The 24,211-nt window shown below is 39.7% G+C and overlaps 1 protein-coding gene and 1 long non-coding RNA gene across 5 annotated transcripts; both read left to right on the top strand.

Annotated features, from left to right (window-relative positions):
• Window positions 1-442: 442 nt before the first annotated feature.
• Window positions 443-3,382, top strand: LOC146496453 (uncharacterized). The gene is made up of 4 exons (XR_014871183.1): window positions 443-832; window positions 1,823-1,871; window positions 2,041-2,104; window positions 2,502-3,382. It is a non-coding gene; the product is annotated as an uncharacterized LOC146496453 (long non-coding RNA).
• A 1,209-nt stretch (window positions 3,383-4,591) lies between these two features.
• aspg (asparaginase homolog (S. cerevisiae)) lies at window positions 4,592-23,217 on the top strand. Of its 4 annotated transcripts, XM_085143312.1 has the most exons (18): window positions 4,592-5,062; window positions 8,560-8,683; window positions 9,457-9,492; window positions 10,987-11,098; window positions 11,222-11,347; window positions 11,437-11,520; window positions 11,723-11,849; window positions 11,943-12,055; window positions 13,549-13,734; window positions 13,847-13,960; window positions 14,057-14,176; window positions 14,325-14,420; window positions 15,948-16,111; window positions 17,835-17,921; window positions 18,445-18,544; window positions 18,636-18,701; window positions 18,801-18,851; window positions 20,292-23,217. In XM_085143312.1, exons 1-18 carry the CDS (start codon window positions 4,813-4,815, stop codon window positions 20,331-20,333), a joined length of 1,998 nt encoding a protein of 665 aa, XP_084999438.1. In that variant the 5' UTR covers window positions 4,592-4,812; the 3' UTR covers window positions 20,334-23,217. The 4 variants fall into 4 exon arrangements, with proteins under 4 accessions (XP_084999438.1, XP_084999435.1, XP_084999436.1 ...); XM_085143309.1 differs by lacking the exon at window positions 9,457-9,492 and having other exon boundaries at window positions 4,593-5,062; XM_085143310.1 differs by lacking the exons at window positions 9,457-9,492; window positions 18,801-18,851 and having other exon boundaries at window positions 4,593-5,062.
• Window positions 23,218-24,211: the final 994 nt, after the last annotated feature.

The raw sequence follows: 24,211 nt of genomic DNA, 5'->3' as shown, positions 1-24,211 counted from the left end.
AGGGTGTTTCTCCACCCATGTGCCTGCAAGGAGCTTTACAAGGAAGTTACCTGCCTGCATTCTCTGTGCTCACTAACTCAGGCCCCCTGAGTACAGTGAAAAAACAAACTAAATAAAAGAGACAACTAAATAAAAATGGCATAATAATTAGTTCTCAGGCTGTTTGGGTGCATTTTACTGCACTGTTTTGAGTACAGAGTACTCAAATTAAATAAACAGGTAAAAGAAACTGTGGGTGGGTGGATAACATTTCAAAAAGCATTACAATACATCACAATACACAATAATTGTAATGGTAAGATTTCCTTCCAATATACAGCTAGTACCTGTAAGAATTTTTTTTTTAATGGTAAAGGTCTAATTGTTCTGGAAGTTATTATCAGAACAGGTTTTCTACACGTGGAAATAATTGTTCAGGAGATCCAAATGAATTGTATGAAAATATATACATTTATTACACTGTAAAATGTAATATTGTGTTTAATTAAAAATATTAAATAGGCTGAACTCAGTTTTTATCAATTTGTTATTAGAACTCAATTTAAATAAGTTACAAGTACTTTTTATGCAAAAACGCTGATAAACTCAGTTTATTTGAGTTGTCTTAACTTAGAAAAACTAAGTAAGCTGGAAGTTTTGCTTCTCAGTGCAGAAGGATGAAAAATGTGTTTTGAAAATGCCACATCACTACTGTCCTCCTCCCTCTAGGATTAGTCCACATGTTCATGGTGCCAGCATTTGTTATGGAATATGTTGAGCAAACCTGGAAAAGCGTCAGCTCAAGAGATTATTGTTGTCATTGCTGTGAATCTTTACCTGATACACTGACTTGGTGAGTAAATGTTTACTCTTATTCAAACAGATTTTGTGGCTTGTCTTAGTTTAGCACCAGGTTTATAATCTTGCTAGCTAGTTAGTGTTAGCCTAGCGTTGCTGCTGGCGCTGGGCTCATGTTACTTAAAAATTAACACCACAGCCTTAAAAACCTTACATAAAACTATGTCGGTGAAATTTTCTGTTGATTGTTTGAAATAAAAAAGTGAGATAAGAGCCCAGACAAAATTCTTTGGGAGGTGCAGCCGGTGTGGTGGGGTGTGGGGGGTATTTTCAATCCATAGCCATAACTAACTAACTAACAAACTAATTATATATATCATGTTTAACCTGAGTAGCAAAAGACTGCAGGGGGGGGGTTGAAAACAATATGCCTGGAGTTAGCTGTGCTCGGGGACTCTATCGAGCCTTGACCTCCCGGTCAGCTGTTGCGCTGGTGGATAACAGAGCTCTCTGAAAACGTGGAAGCATTTTTGCAAATATGTGATATTTTGATAAATTAAGTAGCTATTTCAGCATAACATAGCTACATTCTCGGCTGAAAATATCTTAAAAGGTTATTTTGTGACCCAGAAAGGGTAGTCTGTGGAAAAGGAAGATTGCATTTGTCGTAGCCTGTGTACTTGTAAGCGTGGCAATGGCGGAGGAGCGCGGCTAAAAAACGTATTACTTTTTCTGGGTCACAAAATAAACTTTTAAGATATTTTCAGGCGAGAATATAGCTGTGTAAAGTTCAAATATCTGTTCGATTTATCAAGACATCACATATTTGCAAACATACTCAGATGTTTTCGGAGACGTCCATTTTTTTTCATGCTTTGTGGCAGCTTTTGAACATCTGTGGCATCTATTAATGTCAAATCTAGGCTTTATTTAACAACATAAGCAAACTCTATGTTACAATGATTGCACAGCCATTAAGGATCAAATTGGTTTCTGAAAAATGTTCTGCTTTTTCTCCCTCTGCTTGCTTCTTACTGTCTTTGAGGTTCGGGACCAGCACTCCTGTTGTTGGACAGAAATACATCAACTCAGTGGTAAGTATTTTGGTTTTCCAATATATTAACAATTAGTCAGTTATATTTATATTAATCAGACTGAACTTTAATCATACTTTAGATCAGCCTGTTTTACTTATTGTTTTATTTGTGCTTTGGTTTGGGGAAGTTGTTTCTGTACTGATCTTTTCCTGTCTTCTGTTATTAGACTTGAGATATGACTGCACTATGCTGTTGCTGGTGACTCCAGTTAATTCTACAAGACATGCTGTGTAAGTAAACAAACAGCAACAGTTTGTCTGCATTTCTTGAAAGATCACATCCCCCAAACTTAGTTTAGAGGGTCTACACTGTAAATAGTGAAGTCTGCAAGTTTTCTAACAGAAAAATTTGTTTTGTTCCCAAATCATTTTGCACATCATTAGAATGAAAGTTATTGGCCATGTTTGCATAGCCCTTTTTAAAATGATGCTTTCATGACATTATTGTGTGTTGGGTGGTGGTCAGGGCTATCCAGACTGACAATTGGGACATTGAATGTCACCTCTCCGGTGGGGAGGGGGCCTGAGATCGTGTAAATTGGAGTCTGTTTTATACCAAATGCAGAAAAAAATGTTTTAAGAAAGCAATTAAGTTCATGTTCCAAAAAATATGATTGTTTGCTTGCAGGACACCAGGAGAGATGAGTCCTCCGTCACAGATGGTGTGGTCAGTGAAGATGGTTGCCTGCAGGTTCAAGCTCATTGCATCTCCAACCCACATCCACTGCCACTGTACTTAAGGGAAGTTAAAGACTTTCTTCTGCACCTACATTTGGATCACCTCGATCCATGACAGTCATTCAGGCAGTAATGCCTGGACTGGAAACAAGCCATCCTTAAAATAATACAACATTCCAGCTCATGTGTTGGAATGAAAAACAAATGTGTTGTTTAAATCAGAGACTGCACTTGTGACAGAACAACAAATATTTTATTTTGATTGTATAAGTAATGTAAGTACAAAACAAACTTGAGGTAGGCCTAAACTTATTTTCAGAATAATTACATCTGAGACTTTGTTTCATTGTAAGATTATAACAGTGATGGCAATATAATTGTTTGTTGTTCAGCAGAACAGTGTCCAGTATGTTGGCTATTATACTTTGTTGTATTTGAAAATAAAAGTTGGGCTGATTTTAACATCATTACAAAAAGTGTTGTTAATTATTTTTAATCATATTCGGGTTACCACAAATTGGTTTTTCATTTAGTTGAACTTGAAATGTTTGTCGGTAAGTAAACAATTAGTATTGTACAGTCAGAAATATCAAGTTATTCTTAATACTGCAGACTTGCAATGTATAAGTTGTCCTAACAGTCACCTTAAGTAAGCTTTACTTAGTTTTTTTGAGGCAACGAGTTTCCTTAATTTTTTTGGGTTCTGGGAACTAACAAGGCTGTACAGTGTACTCAAAATGAGTAAGTTGCCCTAACTTGGTCATCTTAAGTAAACTTGATCCAATTTTTTTGAGTTCTGGGAACAAATGAGCTTGTACAGAGTACTCAAAATAAGTTGTCCTAATTTAGTCATTTTTAGCTAAGCTTTACTCAATTTTTTTGAGGCAACGAGTTTTCTCAATTTTTTTGAGTTCTGGGAACTAATTAGATTTTACAGTGTATGTAAACTGCTTCTTATCAAGGTGAGAAGAGCGACAGCAGTTATCATCAGCCTTGTTCTGAAAATCTTATCTCACACAGGTTTATAGACCCACTGTGCAAAAGGGAAAACACATTTTAGCTGCTATTTGTCCTTGGGGCCCTCATGGAGCCGAAATGAAAGGGATGACAAACAGAAGACAGGTCAGTGTACGTCAAAAGGATCAATTCCTCCATAAAACTGTGTTTGTTTTGTTTTATTCCATTAGTTTGAGCATGCAAGCAGCAGTCATTTAGGGAAAACAGAAAAGTTTTGAACTGCTTTGCATTTGGACACTGCTTGACCTCCACACACCCAAACACACCCCATACACAGAAACACAAAAACCTTTCCTGGTAGTACAAACATTAACCTTTTTGAAGGTAACACACTCTAAGAGTACTAAAATAGTACCACACAAAGTGCTTTACTCCAGTAACTACTTTGATAGTGATATGAAATGTGCATCTGCAGCTTTATAACAGAAAAAGATCAGTTTGAAGCTGGTTTTGACCCAGAAGACTTTTAGTGTGGCGTGGGAGATTTATGTTGTATACACATAACTACAAGGCTATAAGGTTACATACCATATTTTATGCAACTATTATTTAGGTATTACAAAAGTCACCCTCACAAATGTACTCTACACTCAAGAGACAGTATATTTCAACAACTTTATTGCAAACCGTTAAGTAACAACGTAAGTTAAATTGCCAGCATGATACATGTTGTAACAGCAGGAACAGGAAAAAGGGGTGAGAGTGTCATTGTACTCGCAATATTGGTTGCTGTGGTTATAATTCATAATATAATCATAACCATATCAGCAAAATAAAATATTTCCATATAAAGATGAAAACATGAACATGATGGGCACACGGTATCAGGAGACTGTCCGCATAAAGAGTTTACATCTAGGTCATTCTTTAGCTTTTCTACAGAATTCTTCACTGCGTAGAATTTGTAGATCAGCCTAAATAAAAATTCCTTGAACCAAGACCAAAACTTTATTACTGAGAGACTCGTGCAGAACACGCCCACGTCTCTGACGTCAGAGTGCGCGTTGAGGCAAAATTGAGAAGTTGTAGAGTTTAAGTGGGTGGGGAAATTAAAACATAACGGTAACAATGAGTCCCTCCTCTGTTTACTAAGCCGCTTTAACTACGATGAAAGCCGCTCTCCGTGTATAAAGGCAGACGATCCTCATGTAATCCTGCTAACAATAAAGAAACCCGGGTTTTGAACACTTTTCTTAGCTACCGCCTTTAAAGAGCCGGGGGCGCCGGGGCTTTGGAAAAGCATCATGGCGGACTCCAGCACCAATGGCCTCACATCTCTCGCGCGGGCTTTGTCACAACCATCTCTGGATCTGATAGAAGTTAATGATGTTTCCCCTCCACGAAGTCTTCAGCTTCATCCAGGACGAAGGAGAAAGTTGTCCAGTTGCAACTCGATTGAGAACGCCGACCTGGTAACCTCACCTTGTGCCGCGGAGGCGCGGGTCCTCGTTATCAATACTGGAGGAACTATCGGCATGACTCTTCATGAAGACGGTAGCTATGGCAATCATTGTCATCAATTATTCGTCGTTCTCCTCTGTAGCAGTTAGCTAGCATAGCCGGTGGTTTCCTCTTATTGCATGTTTGCATGTGGGTCTGAACACGAGGCGTGACAACAATCTGCACGTGCATCCGAAAATAGACTTGGGGTAAACGGCTTACCTACACAGCTGATGCCATGTGCGACTGGCGACCTTCTAAATAAACTACACCGGTCATGAGCAGACTGTCTTGGTCTTGTGAATGAACATGGAAATGAAGATGCTAAATGAAGCTTGGTTTTAGTGAACAGAAATGCAAAGACGAAAGTTGAGATCAGAAGTATTTACTCTGTCTGCGTATGATTCAGGGTTTTACAACACAGTTTCGAAACAGGAGAGCAGCCAATGCCAAACAAACTACAGTGAAAACAGGTTCTTTCAATGAATAACCGAATGTTGACATTAGTATTCATTGCTTTGACATTTGCAATACAACTAAATATTCTTATATGTTATGGATTTTCTAAATAAGCTGAACTTGCCTTAGCTATATTTGGACAAATACTTTTCATTACTTTGTACACAATAGAGTTGATATGAGAATGATACAAGGCCATGCATGTTCTGGTAGCAAAGAAAAGGGAAAAAAAGCAGCCGTAAAGCCATTTAGGTGAGGGTCATCATCCACACTTGTATTATACGTATATTATACTTATAGCTAAATAGAGCCCAACAATCAGAGTGAACTCATAAAACAGAGTGCTAGATCTGTTTTAGAAGTCGCAATGTACAGTAGATCAAGGTGGTTTGTTGACCAACTGAGATATTGACAAGTGATCACAGGATTTATACCACAGCAGAAAGATCTTTTCCTCATCTAATCTCTCCCCACACCCTGGCGTTCTCCCAGCCCAGGCTTCATCAATATTCATGTCACTAACACCCAAAACCAGTTTTTCCAGTTTTTTGCCAAGGTATGTTCTTTATGGTCTGTTTTTCAACAGATAAACAAACGTTAAATTAAATACACTCTTTAGACAATACAATTAAGAATAAAATTATTTTATAGATTTGATATGACACTGTTATACTTACATCAAACACTATAACTATCCTTCATTGTAGCTTAGTAAATGACTGAAATCTTTTCAGTGCCAACACACTGCCTTCATTGTGTTGTTTTGCTCGACTCATGCTTCCAAGCCTTCTCCATCACTCTAATTCTAGCCTTTCTATTTTGAACCCAGTGAATAGTTTGGAGCTTGTGATGAAGGTCTTCCGAGGTCTTTTCTTAATGGCTGACATGGATAATGATATTCCTGCCTTCTGGAGAGTCTTTTTCATTTATGTTAAGAGATATATTCTAAAACACTTCTTCAGTAGAGAATCAGAGAAGAGAAACACACAGAATTTCTTGCTAGCAAGGGCAGCCCCAAGAGTGAATCTCAGAGACTGACCCTGAGGACTTGCCCTGGTCCTTTATTTATACACTTCAGTGAGCGTTTGTTCCATACATTGAAATGTGGAGATGTATGTGTGTGTGTGTGGTCAGAGTGTGACCCCATGAATGACTTCCCTAAAACTGCTGGTCTGGAAAGTCCAGCAGTTCACCTAAACAAAAAGCACTTAAACTCTAACTACGTTAATCCTACCGTAAAACAATAAAACAAGGTACGAACTTTCCCATGCTCCTAGGATGTGGTGGTGAAAGCCAGAACACCCTGGAATGTTGCAGACTTCCTAGGATGAGACAGTCTTTCAATAAACACAAATGGTTACATGCAGTATTCTACCATATACAAACTTATATCATTAAAAGATTATACTGACTACTAAGTGCAATTTTCCATTGACAATTTACATGGATTTTCTGAAGTGGTTTCTTCTTTGTCATGGAAAAGATGCTGTGACCATTCACAGCTATGGTGATCTGTGGGGGGTCCAGGCCTTTTTATTATTTATAGAGCAGACCAGTGTATCCTTTTTTTCTTATGATGTCCCACACTTTCGATTTGGCCACTTATAATATCCCCATTGTCTCTGTGATGATTTTTTTTTTTTTTTTGGAGCCTAAAGATGGTCTGGTTTTTGAATCTAGAGCTTCTTTGATTACATATTGTGGGTTTTATAGCAACTGCTTCCAAATACATTATGCCGTTAGAGCTGTAATTACTATACTCTTCCTACAGTTTAGATGTAAATATCCTCAAATTAAAGCTGAAAGTATTACTTTAGTCATATTTTAAGCCCATATTGGTTGTAATTGTAACTTGAATATGTTTTGATAAAAGGCTCAAATAACAAAAATTGCACGGACTTAACTGTAGGTCAGCTCCCTTAATATACAGTCATATGAAAAATAGTTTTCACACGACTTCTTTACAGCCCTGTGATAATGTAATTACACCCTTGTTGCTTCCGTACAATTTAGAGGGAAACTACGAGCCAGCCACTGCTGACAAATTGCACTTGATTAATTGATCATCATGAAGTGCTGTTGTGGAGGATTAAGTTGGTGTTAACACAATATGAATGATTTTAGAGAAGGAATTGTTGCTGCCCATCATTCCATCGGTCCATCGTTCTATAGTAAGAAAGATTATTCACAAGTGGAAAACATTCAAGACAGATACCTGGATCCAAAGTCAGACTGTGCAAGAGGAAAATTGCAAAAATCTCAAGAGCTACCTCTCAGATGCTACAGGTCTTGGTTAGTGTGTTCAATGTCAAGTTTGTTTGTAAAGTATAAAAAGGCTGAACAAATATGGCATTTTTGGAAGGGTTTCCAGAAAAAGAACATGGTAGTATAGCGTAGGTTTGTCAAACCACACAACTTCTGGAACGATATCCTTTGGACAAACCAAACTAAACTGGAGATGTTTGGCCATAATCCAGGCGCCACATTTGGTGAAAACCAAACAAAGCATATCAACCCAAACACCTTACTAACCGTCAAACACGGTGGTGGAGGGGTGATGATTTGGGTTTGTTTTCCATTCACAGTACGTAGGCAACCTTTCACTCATTGGGACGATCAGGAACTCCTCTTTATACTAAAGTATACTAAAATCAAATGTGAGGCCATGTGCCGGACAGAAATGATTGTTAACTGAAATATGATAATCATCAGTTTTTCAGATTGCCAGTTTAAAGCTGTATTATTTGTGTGAGTTCAATGTATGTGTTTATTTTGCTTGAAGTTAAGATTGCATGTTCATATTATATTCTGTCTCCTAACCTTTGTGTTATTGTTTCTAATAGTACATTTAATGTTGTCCTTTTATGTTATACTCAAGAAGATCATGTTTTTTTTAAAAGCGTGCTTCAAGTGTATTTCCAGCTGTAATGTTATTTTTTACAATAACCACTAGGGTTCAGTATGAGAGTGTTGTTGTGGTGCTGAGATGACAGCATATCCACTGTGCTCGCTTTCTATTAATAGTAATCCTACTAAAAGCAAACTGTTAAACATTAAAAATCTCTGTTGTTTTTCTGCTCTTTAACCTACAGTTCTTGCCCCACAACCCAATGCTTTTGTGAAGAGCCTGCGTAAGCTGCCCATCCTCCATGATGAGACGTATGCTCACCAGACCCGCATGTATGAGTACTATGGATCTGACACCTTGGTCCTGCCGTAAGTGCACCCATTAGTCAACATATATATATATATATATATATATATATATATATATATATATATATATATCTGTATTTAACAAAAAGAAACCACATGCTGTACTATTGGTTGCCATATGTATCAGAGGAAGACTACATAACTGTGTTTGTAATATTTTAAACATGTTTCCTAATTCCTAATTGAAAACAGAAAATTAACATTATTTTCTGCTGTCACAGCCATGAGGCACGGGATTATTTAGCTCATAATTTGTCTTCATTATTAGCATCTTGTGAGGCCTGTGTTACTGACAGAGCAAGAGTAGGTCAACAACAAAGAAAAGGATCGCATGTAAATTTGTAATGTTGCTTATTTTGAACTAAAAGTTTGAAATCCTGTGTGTTTTTATTTCCTTTATACCTAATTTATTACATTAATTATGTCATTTATTTAACTCGAGACCGTCTCACTTCACAGTGAAAAAATGTTGCACTTCATCTAATGTGCAGTGCTTTTCCTGAATGGCTAAACCTGAGAGCTATTTGGATCTTTATAGATCCAAACTTTGTGTTTATAGTATGTGCAGACCGTCCTCAGGATAGTGAGATATAATGTATTTCAGGTGTTTTTGCAAGAGCATTCGTTAAACAGGCTAAATCGCCCTATATCTTGGATCTGCCCAAGATGGTAACTGCACACAGTGCAAGATATGTTTCTTATCTGGAAAAGCAGAGGCTGAAAATAAAACAAGTTACATTTATTACCCTTCACTGCTTTTGTCACTTTAACAGGAAGCCAGCACCCCATCCCGACCTGCACTTTCATGGGTGTTGTAGTACTGGTTGCATTGTGTTTGACTTCTCCCTGCTTGAGATTGGTTTGATGTCTCTGCTGTACTTAACACCACATGCTTGGGTGTGCTTCCCTGTTGGGAAGTGCATGCCTACGTGTCTTTCGGCAGTTGGAAAAAGTGTTGCTTGAAGTAATTCTGTGTCTCTTACTCCGGCTAATTTTGAACTCAATAACTAACAAGGCAGTCTCGTTCCTGATATAAGCAAAAGATAGATTGCAGTGTTGCATGTTTAACTTTATTTTGTCTTGTTTTCTCATGCTTGTGTGCAGTTGAGTGAATTGGGCTCGGAGCCGATTGAAATGCCCTTAAGGGTCTTCATCGTCAGTAGAAGTAGCCTTTTCCAGAGACACTATACAGATGTGTATATATATATATATATATATATATATATATATATGGATTTATTATTCTAAGCATATGAAGTGTCTTAGCATGAGTATGGTAATGTGTAGCTTTGCTAAACCTTAGGGCACACTGCCAGATATATGAATAATTGGTGATTTGAATAGTGGTTTTTTTAGGCACTTTTCTTCTAGAAGATCGACAACATATGTTCTTGGGTCATGTGTCGACTTGAGGCTAATTAGTAGAGTGTCTATAGGACCCCTGCTTGGATGGACTGGGGCTCACCCGCTCTTCCCCCTGCTGTTCCATTCACCTCCTATCTCTATGCTATAAGGCTGCCCTATGGTAATGTGGGGGGTGTTCTTTAAAAGGGAGATTAAAAAGAAAATCGCTTCATGGCTTTTCAGTCAGTCACGCTGCTTTACATGGAGCGTGGCAGGTGGGGCTGTGGGACGCCTGCGTTAAACTCCACTTACAGGCAGCATAAATATGTATGTATGAAAGACTCCCTCCCTATTATTTGCAATGAAAAAGAAATACAGGCTTTTGCTCCAACATGATACGAGTCACCAAAGAACCTTCAAAATATATCAGATAAGCTATCTTGTATCAATAAATGTATGTAAGTGTTCAGTCATGTAGCCGTGCAGGAAACTGGGACTCTACTGTGCTAAACAAAAATGCTTAACTTTTAAAGTGCTGCACTGTCTAACTTGTGTGACTTTGCCCCTCCCTTTTACCCTTTGAAAATTCTTTGTGTGTGTAAACCTGAAACAGGTTTTGGTGCCCTGTTGCTCAGACAGGAGGCCCAGCTAAACGGATTTTGAAGTCAGCGGTTTTAACATTCCCTTACGCTTCTTTAAGCTCACATCTCCCCTTTAACCAGAACCTGATCCAGCTTTTATTAAATGTTCACCACAATACATAATACGTAATAATTTATCCCAGTAAAGACTTTAATTGCTTGTTAACTGCGTGAACTTTTGAAGTTTAATATTTGTACTTGGAACGACTAACCCCGCTGCTTTATTATTGGCTGCATAATCTGTCACTGTTTAGCTTTGTGTAAATGTTCATATAGAGAATGCAGCTCATAGATAAACTGGACTGTTTTCTCTTCCAGACTGAGTAAACAAAATAAGAGGATAGTCTACACTATCTTGGAGTACAATCCTTTATTGGACTCTTCCAATATGACCACAGATGACTGGGGTAGATTTGGAAAGGACATTGAGGTACTTGCTACTCTTTTTAATTTGTTGTTGTGGCTTTTATATTACTTAAATCCTGCTTTTAAAATCTATCTGGCCATGTGAAATTATCTCCATTATGATCATTATTTTCTTATTTCACCCCAGAGAAACTATGAAAGCTACGATGGTTTTGTGATTCTTCATGGCACAGACACTATGGCTTACACAGCCTCTGCCCTGTCCTTTATGTGTGAGCATTTGGGCAAACCGATCATTCTCACGGGCTCACAGGTAAGAGCTGCTCTCCTCAAGTCACTAACTAACCAGCAAATAAACCAGGGTTTACTGCTTTGTTAAAATGAGACACTTTCTGTCTTCAGGTACCCATCTATGAGATGAGGAATGATGGCAGAGACAATCTACTTGGGGCATTACTAATTGCTGGACAATTTGTCATTCCTGAGGTGAGATAAAGAAGATGGCTTATAGCTGCTAATTGACTGCAAACCTTATTAGAAATGTTGGATTGTGAGAGAGAAACTGACTGAATGTAATACCCCGATAGCCAGTTGTTGCTTTGTTTTCTCTTAGCTCTGTTATATGTTAGTGATTTAATCATTTAAGAAATAAATTATTAAGTTCATCTCATGAACACGCATTTGTTAGGTGTGCCTGTATTTCTACAACAAACTCTACAGAGGGAATCGTGTGACCAAAGTGGATGCTGGGAGCTTCAATGCATTCTCATCTCCTAACTTGGCCCCCTTGGCCACTGCTGAAGTGGATATTACAAGTAAGGAACCAAAATACTGCTTACGTAGAAAATAAATCACTTTTTGTTTTTAAAGGATTATTTTTTAATGGAGTTTCTTCAACTTTCCACCAGTCAACTGGGATACAGTGTGGAGGGCAAACACCACAGCAAAGTTTCAAGTCAAGACTGAGCTGAACCGCAACGTAGGCCTGCTTAGGCTATTCCCAGGAATCACTGCGTCTACTGTAAGTTTCAGGGAAATATAGTTTATTTAACTTTTTATGAAAGTGGTATAAAATGTCGTTTTTTGTTTAATGCTACTGGTGTAGCTTGTGAAGTGGACCATGGATGTAATTTTGGAATATTTACCAGATGTTCTGAAGCTACCGCTTGTCATTATTTGGATAGAAGAATGAAAATGATAAAAACTAAACAGCTTGCTCCTTAGAGTGCCTCACTAATCACTCAGAGCGGCCGCCCCGACAGTTGTGTATAACTTTAAGTCTTAAATGCAACCCTGTACAACCTTACAGCTAAGGTCGCAAAAAGATTAAAACACTCACTAGCACCATAAGCAAACAGCCAGCTTCATGTAACTCAGCAGTCGTATTGTCTTCTCCGATGTTGTCCTTTTAAACACGGGAGTCTGTTTTCTCACATTTTGAGACAGCCTTATTTGGCTGCTTGAGGAACTGCAGTATTTGGACTTGAGCCTCAGCTTCATTTCTAAGCCTCAGAGGTTCCAGCTTACTTGCGCTGTTTCCAATTAAAACCAAATGACATGCAGTCAAGTGCTGAAATGAGTATGTTAAAATAGCCAGCATGGTGCAAATCTTTAAGCCGAGAAAGTTGTAATTGCCTCCTTTTTTTCTGTTGTACTAAAATGTAGTCGAGATCACCTGTTCTTCAAAGGTAACAGACTGTTGTTTTGTCTGCAATAAAATATAGTTAACTTCAATGTAATTGCGCTATTAGCCTTCTTCTGTTACTTTCCCAGTCATGTAAGCTGCCATCAAAGCTCAAGCCACAGAAAGATGAGACGGAGTTATGGGCCATGTCCAATCACCCTGTAAAGAGGGAGGGTTGCTACAGATACTGTAACATTTAGCTGCACCTCCCCCTGCAGTGTCTGCTGGGGGAGCGACTTTACTGTCTCAATCTGCTCCCACTGCCCAACTCTGCTATCAAGGCTTTCTTACAGCCTTTAACTGCTTTTATGAGGCACCGTTTTGATTAGGCACTTGGCTCTCGTGTGTCCGCACTCTGCAGTACGGGAGCTTCATTGGTAATCTGCGTCACACCTTTCTTGTCAAACTGCTTATCGCATCAAAAAATACTGAGTGAACCTGGAACTTTTAATGTCACCTTCTTCTCGCATTTTATGGTAACTGGCACAAACTTGCCAAGTGACTTTATGCTTGCTAACACCTTCAGATTAATTGCTCTCCTTTCTGCCATTTGAGTCATCTGCCATTCTAGTCATATGCCATGGCTAATGATGTGGTATAGGGCTTCCCAGTGCCAACCAGCCAACCAGTGACTGAGATACTCTGGTTGCAGAGATGGCACCAGATGGGCTTTTAGGAGAGTGAATGGGTTGCATGGAGTTAAAGGGGCTGCAGGAAAAATAACACGGAATACTAATTTCTCATCTTGATTCTGCACAGTTGAGTAGCCAGTTAAGATGGCCATAAATTTTGGGTGTTTATAACCTGAAACTGCGCTCATCTTTGTCCAGGTAAAGGCTTTCCTGCAGCCTCCCATGGAAGGAGTGGTCCTGGAAACCTACGGCAGCGGAAATGCCCCCGATAACCGCCCTGATCTCCTGGAACAGTTAAAGAAAGCCACTGATGCCGGTGTCATCATCATCAACTGCACGCAGTGTCTGAGGGGGTCGGTGTCTACATCCTACGCCACTGGCAAGGTAGTTCATGACACTTGGTAATTAATCACAGTCTTGTTAATATGTTCAGTTTAGTTGAGTTGGAGAGAGAATGAATCAATCAAGCCACTTATTCCTGTGATTGATACTACAGGTCTTGATAGAAGCCGGCCTGATTTCAGGAGGCGACATGACTCCAGAGGCTGCGCTGTCAAAACTGTCCTACGTATTGGCCAAGAAGGAGCTTGATCTGGAGGCGAAGAAAAAGGCTGGTGGCACTTTCAACACTTTCTTTTCCATTATGTGGAAGTTTTTAAAGTAACAAAGTGCTAAAAGATTATTATTTTTTTGTGACTTTGTCCAGATGATGGCAGAGAACCTGCGAGGTGAAATGATCGCTGACTTGGCAGGAGCCAAACTGTGCCTGAGTGACAGCCGTTTCATCCAAGTCATTGCCAAGTCTCTAAGCGTCAGCTGCAAAGAGGTAAGGGTAGCAGTGCATTTCCGCAGACTTTCAGCTCTGGGGCTAACTTTAGGTTATTAGGAGCTTGTCAGTTTGCCATACTTGATGACTTGCTTTCATATTCAGAGAAATTGCGGGTTTTAAAATTCTTGGAATCTGGTTTCAAAAGGAGCTGGAAGCCATCCGAGATGCACTGACTCCCACGCTGGCATGCGCCGCTGCTAAGATCGATGACATTGAGGCCTTAAAAGCCCTAAAAGAAATGGTAAGCAATCCTACGACCTTCACCACATGCTGTAAAGTTAATCATTATTTCCTGTTTTTGAGTCTCCAAACACATTTTACCCATTTCATTCCTGGTCATGTTTGGCTGTAAGGTCATTGAACGTTGGAAAACTTTTCCCACTGGTAGATTTTCAAAACATTTTCAGGGTCACACTTCCATTTTGTATTAGAGCGGTGTAGTCAACACGCAGGCACTCAGACAAGCAGAACTAGAGGACAGACTGGTAAGGCAAGCCTAGAGCTGTCTCCACAGTCATATGTACATGTCTGTATGTGGATTGACTGGTATGCAGCTGATGCCTAGATTACCTTGAAGTTTTCAAAAATATATTCTGCCCTTACGTAAGGGCATTGGCTGCTTTTCACTCATTTTCGGTCCAGACCTTGTTTATTTTTATTTTTTGTATATTTGTTAAGCCACTTAACACTGACCCATGAATCATTCTCAAGCATAAAAAAGCAGCAGATGAACAGTATTTGAAAGTCATGTCCTTAAGAAATAGTAAAGAAAATCCAGCAAAAACCTTCCAGTTGATGATCCCTCTAATGTTCACTGAATCCTCTGCAGAAATGGTAGAAGGGCGGCTGTCAAGCAGCCACTCTTAAGGAAAGTAAGCAGGGAGAAAGGGCTGTGATATACCACATTAGACAAGAAATTTAGTTAAAATCGGTAGCAGCAGGTCTTAAGAAGTGATCAAATTGAAATTTTTGGTTCAAATCATTGTCAGTATCTACAGAGGAGATCGAGAGAGAGCTACAGCAGTTAGTGAATACAGCCATCTATATAACACGGTGGATGGTGACGTTGTCAAAATTGATGCAGTTATAAACACAGAAATGTACTGTCAAATTTTGATCCGATGTAATACTATCTGGAAAGCATCAGATTGGCATCTGCTTCATTTTTCAGCATGACGGTGATCCCAAACTCACTGTCAAACTAAAAGCATACATGGATAAAGACAAACAAAAAAACAGTGGGACACTACCATGCTTGGGTTGGCCCTCAGAGCCCAGACCTCAACATTACTGAAGCAGTGTGGGATCATCCTCACAAAGAATGGAACAAAAAGCAGCAAACATCCAGAGAAGAGCTTTGAATGTCCTTCAAGAAGCCTGGAGAAGTATTCTTGAAGACTACTACTCAACCAGTTTGGCACTTTAGATCCTCAGATGAGTGGAAAAAAAATCAGCCACAGATTTGGCATCGCCCAAATCTAGCAGTGGTGTAAGGCTTTTCGATCATTCTAGTTGTACACTCAAGTTTTAGTCTTTTTCAGGAGATTTTTTTATTATTATTTTTGTAATTTTGTTACGCTGTCTGAAACAGGTTTCTCTTGTGATTGAGCAATTGAGTCTCACTGGGATTACCCGTATAAATAAAGATTAAATAAAAACAAATAAACAAAAAGAACAAATATAGATTAGAAATAAAATCAATACATCATCTCACCACACTAACCTTTAAACCACCAGCACACACACTGAGGATTTTCCCTTTCCACAGGGCAGTAACTTATGTCTGGTGGACTACGATGGACGCACACCCCTTCATGTTGCTGCCTGTGAGGGCCACCTCAAAATGGTGCAGTACCTACTGAGTCACGGAGCGTCGGTCCACACTAAAGATCGCTATGGCGACACACCCCTATGCAATGCTGTGCGTTTCAGGTAAGACTTGTCTTGTTTCGAAACAGTAAGGGCCAGTGTGCCTGCCTGTATCTTGCTGTTAAAGTAATATTGTCATTTATGAATTTGCAAACATAACAATTTAAATCCCCCCTCTTGGCAATTAGACATCTGAGAATCTCGTGCGAATATGTTTAATCGCTGCGGCTGGGGGGAGGGTGAAACCAGGAAGGGGCTCGTAATGGAGTTTAGAGGCCAGGCAATAATTATAAGCTAATTAGGCTAATTGTCATCTGACAATTTAGGCAGTGTTTATTTTTACCAAAGCTGTATTTTTAATTTTGTGTCATTCACTGAGGTTGCTCTAAACGTCTGTCAGGGAATAGCCAGGCGTAACGTTTCAGGGCTGTGTTGAGCCTCAGGGTGAAAACGTTGTGTGTGTCAGAGCTGCGACAAATGGCTCGTCTCTTTCAACGGTTGGTGCTGCAAGTGTGGACTTGTTGCCTTTGTGATGGCAGAGGGATGCGCTGGAGCGCAGACACCTGTTGTTACACTTCCTGTAATGTGCTGCACAGCTTGGGTAGTTATTCCCCTTCTTAATATTTTCACTGAAATGACAATAAGTAATAAAAGTGGAGTTTTAAGTTGCTGTCAGGGATGCGTGAGCACATTGTGAGCCACATTTCGTACTGTAGTTAGAGCCTCATGCCCATATAAGGAGAGGCAGAGAGGACAGAGAGAGAAACCTGAAAGAAATGTGGGGAGTGCCCTCTGAACCAGTCCTACCAGCTTGCTCCCCGGTTCATTGATGAGAGTTACTGGCTTCTTTATGCTCCGCAGGAAGTCCCTGATAGGTTCTCTGGCTGTTGCTCTCCATACAGCTAAACAATTAGGCACAAAATTGAGCTTTTACTAGCTTACCCTGTCGCTTTGTCACACAGGTCTTATTCAGAAAGTCTGCGGGTCAGTGGTGGAAACTTTTCGGCCTTTGCTTTTAATGCACATTTCTTGTCACCGTGAAAATCACTGCATGTGACTCCTGCATGGGCGGCTCTTTGCGGGGGACAACAAACTTGTTCGTACTTGCCAAACGACGATTACTGCCACACAGACTCTTTCGCTCCAAGTCTAAATTACAGTGTGAATGAAAATGTTGTTTAAAATTAGTATTATATCTAATTACACTTAATAGGTAGTTATGTCTGTTTGTTCTGATTCAAACGAATATGCTTATTAAACATAAGCCCTTTTATAAATTAGATATAGGCTCTCTGACATCTCGCTAAGAGACGGAGATGGAGTGCACGAGCATTATTTGGTTCACGTGCAAAGGACTCGTCACACTTGTTGTAACTGAGATTGTCATCATCACTTCTCTTGAAGTCTAGCCAAACTTCTGAGTATTCAGGCCCATCATTAATAGCAGGGTCTATGTGTGTGTGCTGCAACAGCTGCTCTTGATTGGACACAGGCACCGAGAGGGGAAGACCTGACTTTTGAATTGAGAATAGCAAAAATGCACCATAATCTAATGTCCTAATATCACTGCAATTGGAGAGAGATTTATAGCCACAATGTTGTGTTGTGTCATTACATTCCTTGAAACTTGTGCCATGTGGAATATGTTACTAGCTCTGTCTTAAGGTTTGCAAAAGTTACAGAAAAGTGATGAGTTGCGATGCCCTTTTATTAATAGAAAAGAGTGCATGTGTGAAAGGTGATACACAGTAACAATAACTCTGTGATTACATGCTTTCTAACTTAGACACAAGGAAGTTGTGAAGCTGCTGAGAAAGACCGGAGCTCATTTCTCCAGACATGAGTTGGAGGAAGCAGGAACTGAAATGTGCAGGTCAGACACATTAAAAAAAAGGAAGTATTAAAACAATTGTACACAGCCACTTTGTTGCTCCACCGTCACTAATGACCCATCCTACATATCTGACACAGGTACAACCAGTTGTCCCACTCCTACACAAACTGTAGGAATGCTCCCTAACAGCATAGCTTCAGATCTGTTCTCTATCTGTAGTGTTAGTGAGTACGTGTTGTTTTTTTCCCTTTCTTTCTTTCTTTTTTCTTTTTTAATCTGCCCGAGACACTAAACAGGTTTTGTTAAGACTGTTCCAATTTCCAGTTTCAGGAACACACCTTTCATATGATAAGCATTGCATGTGTCACTATGAAGATAAACCTCAAGCTCCTGTGGCTCATGTGGCTCAGTAATACTGAATGTTCCACTGATATGCTTTTGCAGTCTTTCCACAAATTTCCTTTCCACAAGCTGTTCTTTGCCCATTGTACATTATATTAATATTGATTTTGGAGAAATGAATCCTGTTGCTGTAATAATGCTTTTACTTTGTGTGCATCAGCCTGGCAGCCAATGGTGACCTGGATGGTCTGGAAATCTGGAGCCTTGCTGGAGCAGACTTAAATCAACCAGGCTATGATGGGCGGACTGCAATTCAAGTGGTGGGTTTGTAGGAAGGCATATTTCTATTTTATTAACACTTAACAGTTCACAAAGTTAAAAAAAAACCTTCTCCATCATTGCCTGTCACAGGCACAAGCTATCGGCAAAAAGGATGTGGTAGCATTTTTGCTCCAACTCATGAGCAAAAAATCAAAGGTATGCTCTGTTTTCTCCATTTTTCAGCTTTACTCTTCTGCAGGGCAAGCTTGGTTTCTCTGTCTATAATTTTATCTCAATTACTTTGTTTAATTCCAGAAAGTATTGGGTGAATTTAATGATGATGATGATGATGAGGATGAGGAAGAGGTAAAAAAGATGTAGCTCAAGTGTGTGTGTTTCCCTGTGTCTACATTCCCCATACTCAGCATGAGATCAAACCCTGTGCATGACTGCATTGGCTCCCTTTTTTCTTTGCCTACAACACCTTTTGCTTATTATCCATCATGACCTGTTGGCACTGGGTTGTGTGTCTCAGCGCAAAGTGCTAAAGAGGAATTGCATGCACTTGGAATGGTCACCAAATTGGGTGGGAATAACGTGCCGAATCTACAGAGAAATGGCTCTGATCTGGAAAGCCATTGGCTAGCATTTTTTTTTTTTTTTTTTGTGGGTCTGGGTTTCTGGTGTAACCAGGACATCCAATAGAAGTATATTTTAATAATTCCATACTTCCTGTTCAGTTGTAGTTTACAAATAGATTCCTTTTGAAAATCAAATTAAAACCCTAAATTTATGTCAGGTGATAGGTGACTATGTCCACATAGCATTTTGGTCAATGCACTCACTCTTTGGGTCTTCACACACCTTGTTCACCTGCATGTACCCACACCTGCTCAGATCCCATTGGTTGAACTGACACACAAGCAGACTGCAAAAGGAAATCGGAAAAGCTCCTAGTGCCAACAATATATTATAATATAACCAGGTCGACTGTGGCTCAGGACATAGAGTAGTTCATCTGCCAACTGGAAGGTTGGTGGTTAGATCCAGTCTGCAGGTCAGCTTAACCTTGGGCAAAAATGAGCCCTGAGTTTTGATTCATCCATGAGAGTGTTAGTGTTAGGCAATGTGCTTAGGTATACAGAAAAGAGAAAAACACAGTGCTTTTCTCTATACCAATGTGCTTAGGTATAGAGAAAAGCACTGTGTGAATGTGTGTGTGATTAAGTGCATATGGCTTGTAGTAAGAAAGCGCTTTGAGTGCTCACAGACTAGAAAAGCAGTGGTTATATATATCTATCTGTCTGATAGATATATATATAAGATATACATATATATATATCTGTATATATCTATATAAGATATATATCTGTGTATATCTATCTATCTAAGAAATCTGATTACATTTTGGAGTAGAAGTAAAATGACACATTTGAAAATCATTTAATCATTAATAGAAGTAATCAAGAAAAATGTTCGTGAGGATAAGCTGCTTCCTTACTGTGTAGACGTTTCCCTCTGGCTCTGAGAAACTTGAACTGACAGCTTTACTAAATAATAACTTAATCATTGATTAAAATGAGCTATTTGCCAGCTTAATTTGTAACCTGCTCACTTTGCAAAACAACTATTGCATGAATTTGAGCCAAACGTGTGTCAGACCCCGTTTATCACCAGAGATACATCCAATAACATCTGATCATCTGTGTGTGTAATTGTGGTTGGAGATGAAGCGTTTTATTGAATTCTGCTGAAACACCAGCCACCCTTGCATATTAATCCTGTCTCTGTTTGTCCCCGTGGCAGAGCGGAGTGATCCAATTCAAGGCTACCCCACCGGCACTTTGAGCTGACGCTACCTGAACCAACAATTGTCCTCTGTTGGCAACCATTTAACTGCCGAGGCGTTCTCTGCACAACGTCCGGCTACTTTTCACAAAATTGCTCTCTTCTTGGATGTCATCTGATTGCATGTGTTCTTCAAAGCCATCGCTGCTGCAGTCTTCCTCTCCAAAAATATTAATAACACAAAAGACTGTGTAACCGCTGAGGGCATGGTGCCCAGAGAAGATAAGTGGATGTATGTACATGAAGTTATAAGGAATGTATAAGTATGTATAAGGAAACTGGTTACAGTGCTGATTGTTTTAATCAAATGTTTTATTTCTATGTATGTAGTAAATGTGATGTCTAATTAGGGAATTATGCCATTTGAGCAGAACCTATATATACACACAAACATTACAATGTGAAGTAATATTTTCTCCTTGTGTAGCAATATATGTATCATAGCATAATATCTGGACGTACAGGGTACATTCACAGATTTCTGTGCTATTTCTTTTATAGTGACATGCTGCAAAATCTCAGTTCAAATGATTCTAGGATTTATTTTATTTTATTTTGGATGGTGTCCAAACTACCCATGCATTTGAGCCAAAGTATACTTCTGTTCCCAGAGCTTTTCATTTCCTCCTGCTACAACAGGTATTTCAGAAACCTGCAGTTTAAACCTTTGCAACTCATCTAGCGTGTTTCTTGTTCTGATTGTTGAGCCTGAAGTGTCACATATCTCTTTCTTTAAGATGGAAAGGGGAAATCCAGAGTATTGTGTGAGACAAAAATGCTTTAAAGTGTCACGGTTTCTGTTTTCCTTAATGTGTTTTAAATGTCTTTTCGCATTCTTTACATTTGTGATCACAAATGAATGACATTTACTTATTTGTTAATTTAGTTAAACACGAGTAAATGTTAAACATTGCTACTCCTGTTTGGTATTAACTTTACTGAAAACCAATCTGAGCAAAAGTCATTCACGTAAATGTTTTGTGATTACACCTGTGTGCATATACATCTTAGTTATTTTAAATGTATCCTGTTGTTTCCATTGCTGCTGTTGCCTCTGCTGCTGCAAATCAGAAACTCTGGGACATTTAGTTTGTTCTGTGGATGAAAAAAAGAGGCAGAAATAAATTTCTTCTTTAAGAGAAATGTCTCCTGTGATCGCTCCCATGTTGCACAAAAAAAATAAAAAAAATAAAAAACACATGCACTGCTCCATGCCTGATTCTTGAGTAGTTATCACTTTTACATGATTCTTTTGTATGTATTCATGCTGGGCCTTTGTGGGCGATCGTGGCTCAAGAGTTGGGAGTTCGCCTTGTAATCAGAAAGTTGCCGGTTCGAGCCCCGGCTTGGTCAGTCTCGGTCGTTGTGTCCTTGGGCAAGACACTTCACCTGTTGCCTACTGGTGGTGGTCAGAGGGCCCGGTGGCGCCAGTGTCTGTCAGTGCGCCCCAGGGTGGCTGTGGCTACAGTGTAGCTTGCCATCACCAGTGTGTGTGTGAATGGGTGGATGACTGGATATGTAAAGCAGGGCAGATAACTCCGAATGTCAAATCTCACACAGCTGAAACAATAAAATGTTTTAAAAAATGAAATTGGAAAACATTTTTTTTAAAGGCTGGAAAGTTAGCCGTTTTCAAAGGTGTGGTTTAGTTAAAGGCTAATCTAAAAACATAGTGGGGTTTTCCCCCTATTTTTTTTTTTAAGAAAGGTCAAGTGAAACGGAGTCCCTCTGATCCATGAGACCACTGAAATGCCGTGTCTATGAAACTCCCATCTATACTTTATCTCGTGCAGGCCATTCAGTGATTTAAAAGCTAGTAATACAATCTTAACACAGACAGGTAGCCAGAGTATCTGCTGCTAATAGGTGTTACATGACATGAAACCCAAACACAGCCCTTAAGCTCACACAATGTAAGACTTTGTGAGACAACTGACAGATTCATCAGAAATTAAACAAACTACAAAGACAAAGATAACATGAAATTCCTCATGTTCATGTGATAGCAGTTGCTATCTTTGTCTTGAGCGTGGCTGCCCAGTCGTGCTCCTATGGTGGAACCCAGCTCATCCGGTTGGACCTGCACGGGCCTCATTCCTGCCTGAATGTGAGGCTTGTACGAACCAACCCCAAAACGCTATATAAAGAGCTCTTAACCCTGCAGTTAGTCAGTCTGGGCTGGGATGACACAAAGAAACACCAACGCGAGGAAAGAACTATCTCTAGGTAAGTCTTCTCAGCGCACGTTGGCTCAAACCCCTTGTTAGTTTTTGCGTATTTGCTCTCCATCAGGCCCAGTGTGAAATCTGCTGTCGTGATGTGTTTGACTTGTGCCTTAACCGACAGATTAACATAACTTAATTCTGTCTGTTGTTGTTTCTTTCACTAGTGAGATCAGCAGTTTAGCGGACGGACCTTGCTATGAAGACGTGCCTAGTCTCTCTGATTAAGTGGTTCTCAACAGTTCAACAGTTCTTTAACAAAATTGTGAAATGTTTAGGACCACTTGACCAGTACGACAAATGCTCCCACCTTTGGAAAAGAAGCTACACTGTTCTCGAGTGACTCTATACCAGAAAGGTCGAACGTTTGCCTTTTTTTTAAATTATTTTTTAAACGACAGAGTGAATTGCTCTGCTTTTCTTCTTCCTTAATGCACGCCTTTGTCTCCTACTCTCATTGTGCCCCCTTGTGTTGCAATCACACCTGCAATCCAGGAGCTGCGGGGAGCTGTAAAAATCTTCAGGGTTCAGTAATTTCATTCTGCTGGCGCACATACAAATTTTTTTACAGCTCTGCTGCTCCTGCTGCTGTAACACCCGTCTTTTTCACTGCTTTACTGTTGCTGCTGTTCAGAAGTCAATAAAGAACCATTTGTCACTGATGGGTATGCGTGGGATTGTGTACTTTACGTCTGCAGGGATGGTCGCTGTCCAAAGTACTGAAAATTGCAACTGTGGTAAATATGGAAAAATCACATCTGCTGCTATCTAATTTGCCAACACAGAGAAAAATAATTGCTGGTAAGACATTTTAATCAACAAATAGTTAAGCGTGGGGCAGCTATTTCCCCATTTAACTTGGTTTAAGATAATTTTTCCTCGGCTGTTGTTTTCCCGTCTGTATTATATTGATTAAATCATTTATTAGTCTAAATTAGTTTAAAAAGCCTCTAAACTCAGATAGACTTAATTAAAACCACAGGTTTGCATTCAGGTCTCTTATCTGCTTAAAGGTTTGATGAGAAAACCAAAACTAAGGACTCACAATCTGACACAAGTAAATCCAAATGCTTTTTCCCAGTGAAGGAAAAGGCTACTCTACATTGCATAAATCATTCATGAAAGCAGTGTGCACCATTTATTCCCCCTCCCCTTTTTAGACAGCCCCCTTCCCTTTTTTCTTTTGATCTCTTCCATGCGCCAAGAACTATCAATATTTGCTAAACGTTTCTCACAAAGCCTGTCCGTGCACCGGGAGAAGCTGCAGATCGAGGTCTCACAGTCAGAGGATAAGACATAGGAGAGGACTTAATGAGATGCCCAGAGCGATTTCCCTGTACGTGCGCAAGGGCAGCAGATGTAGCAGCACACGAAGTCCCAGGGGATCCCGTCTTTGGAATTTCATCAGCGGCCAGAGGAGACTCAACCCAGACCTCCTCCACAGGGGAGGGCTGGGTGACGGACATGGTAAATCATCTTTACTATGAATTGCAATTATTGCTCTTCTCACAACCCCTGTCTCTCCATCACACAAAAGAAGGTGTCTGTGTTTGCGTGCATGCATGCGCAACAGCGGGTGTGATGAGTTGCGTTGTTCTGGGGATAAAACAAATGATTAACCCCCCTCTGCTTAGCTGTCAAGTCATAACTGTTTCA

The sequence above is a fragment of the Neolamprologus multifasciatus genome, chromosome 19, assembly GCF_963576455.1.
Source record: "Neolamprologus multifasciatus chromosome 19, fNeoMul1.2, whole genome shotgun sequence".
Lineage (NCBI taxonomy): Eukaryota > Metazoa > Chordata > Actinopteri > Cichliformes > Cichlidae > Neolamprologus > Neolamprologus multifasciatus.
The sequence above is the reverse complement of the archived record's forward strand: the minus strand, read 5'-3'. Positions and strand labels throughout refer to the sequence as shown.

Coding starts and splice junctions, on each gene's coding strand:
- aspg (XM_085143312.1), top strand. CDS start 4,813: ATGGCGGACTCCAGCACCAATGGCCTCACATCTCTCGCGCGGGCTTTG. Junction 11,099..11,221: donor GATTTGGAAAGGACATTGAG/GTACTTGCTACT, acceptor ATTTCACCCCAG/AGAAACTATGAAAGCTACGA. Junction 18,852..20,291: donor ATGATGAGGATGAGGAAGAG/GTAAAAAAGATG, acceptor TCCCCGTGGCAG/AGCGGAGTGATCCAATTCAA.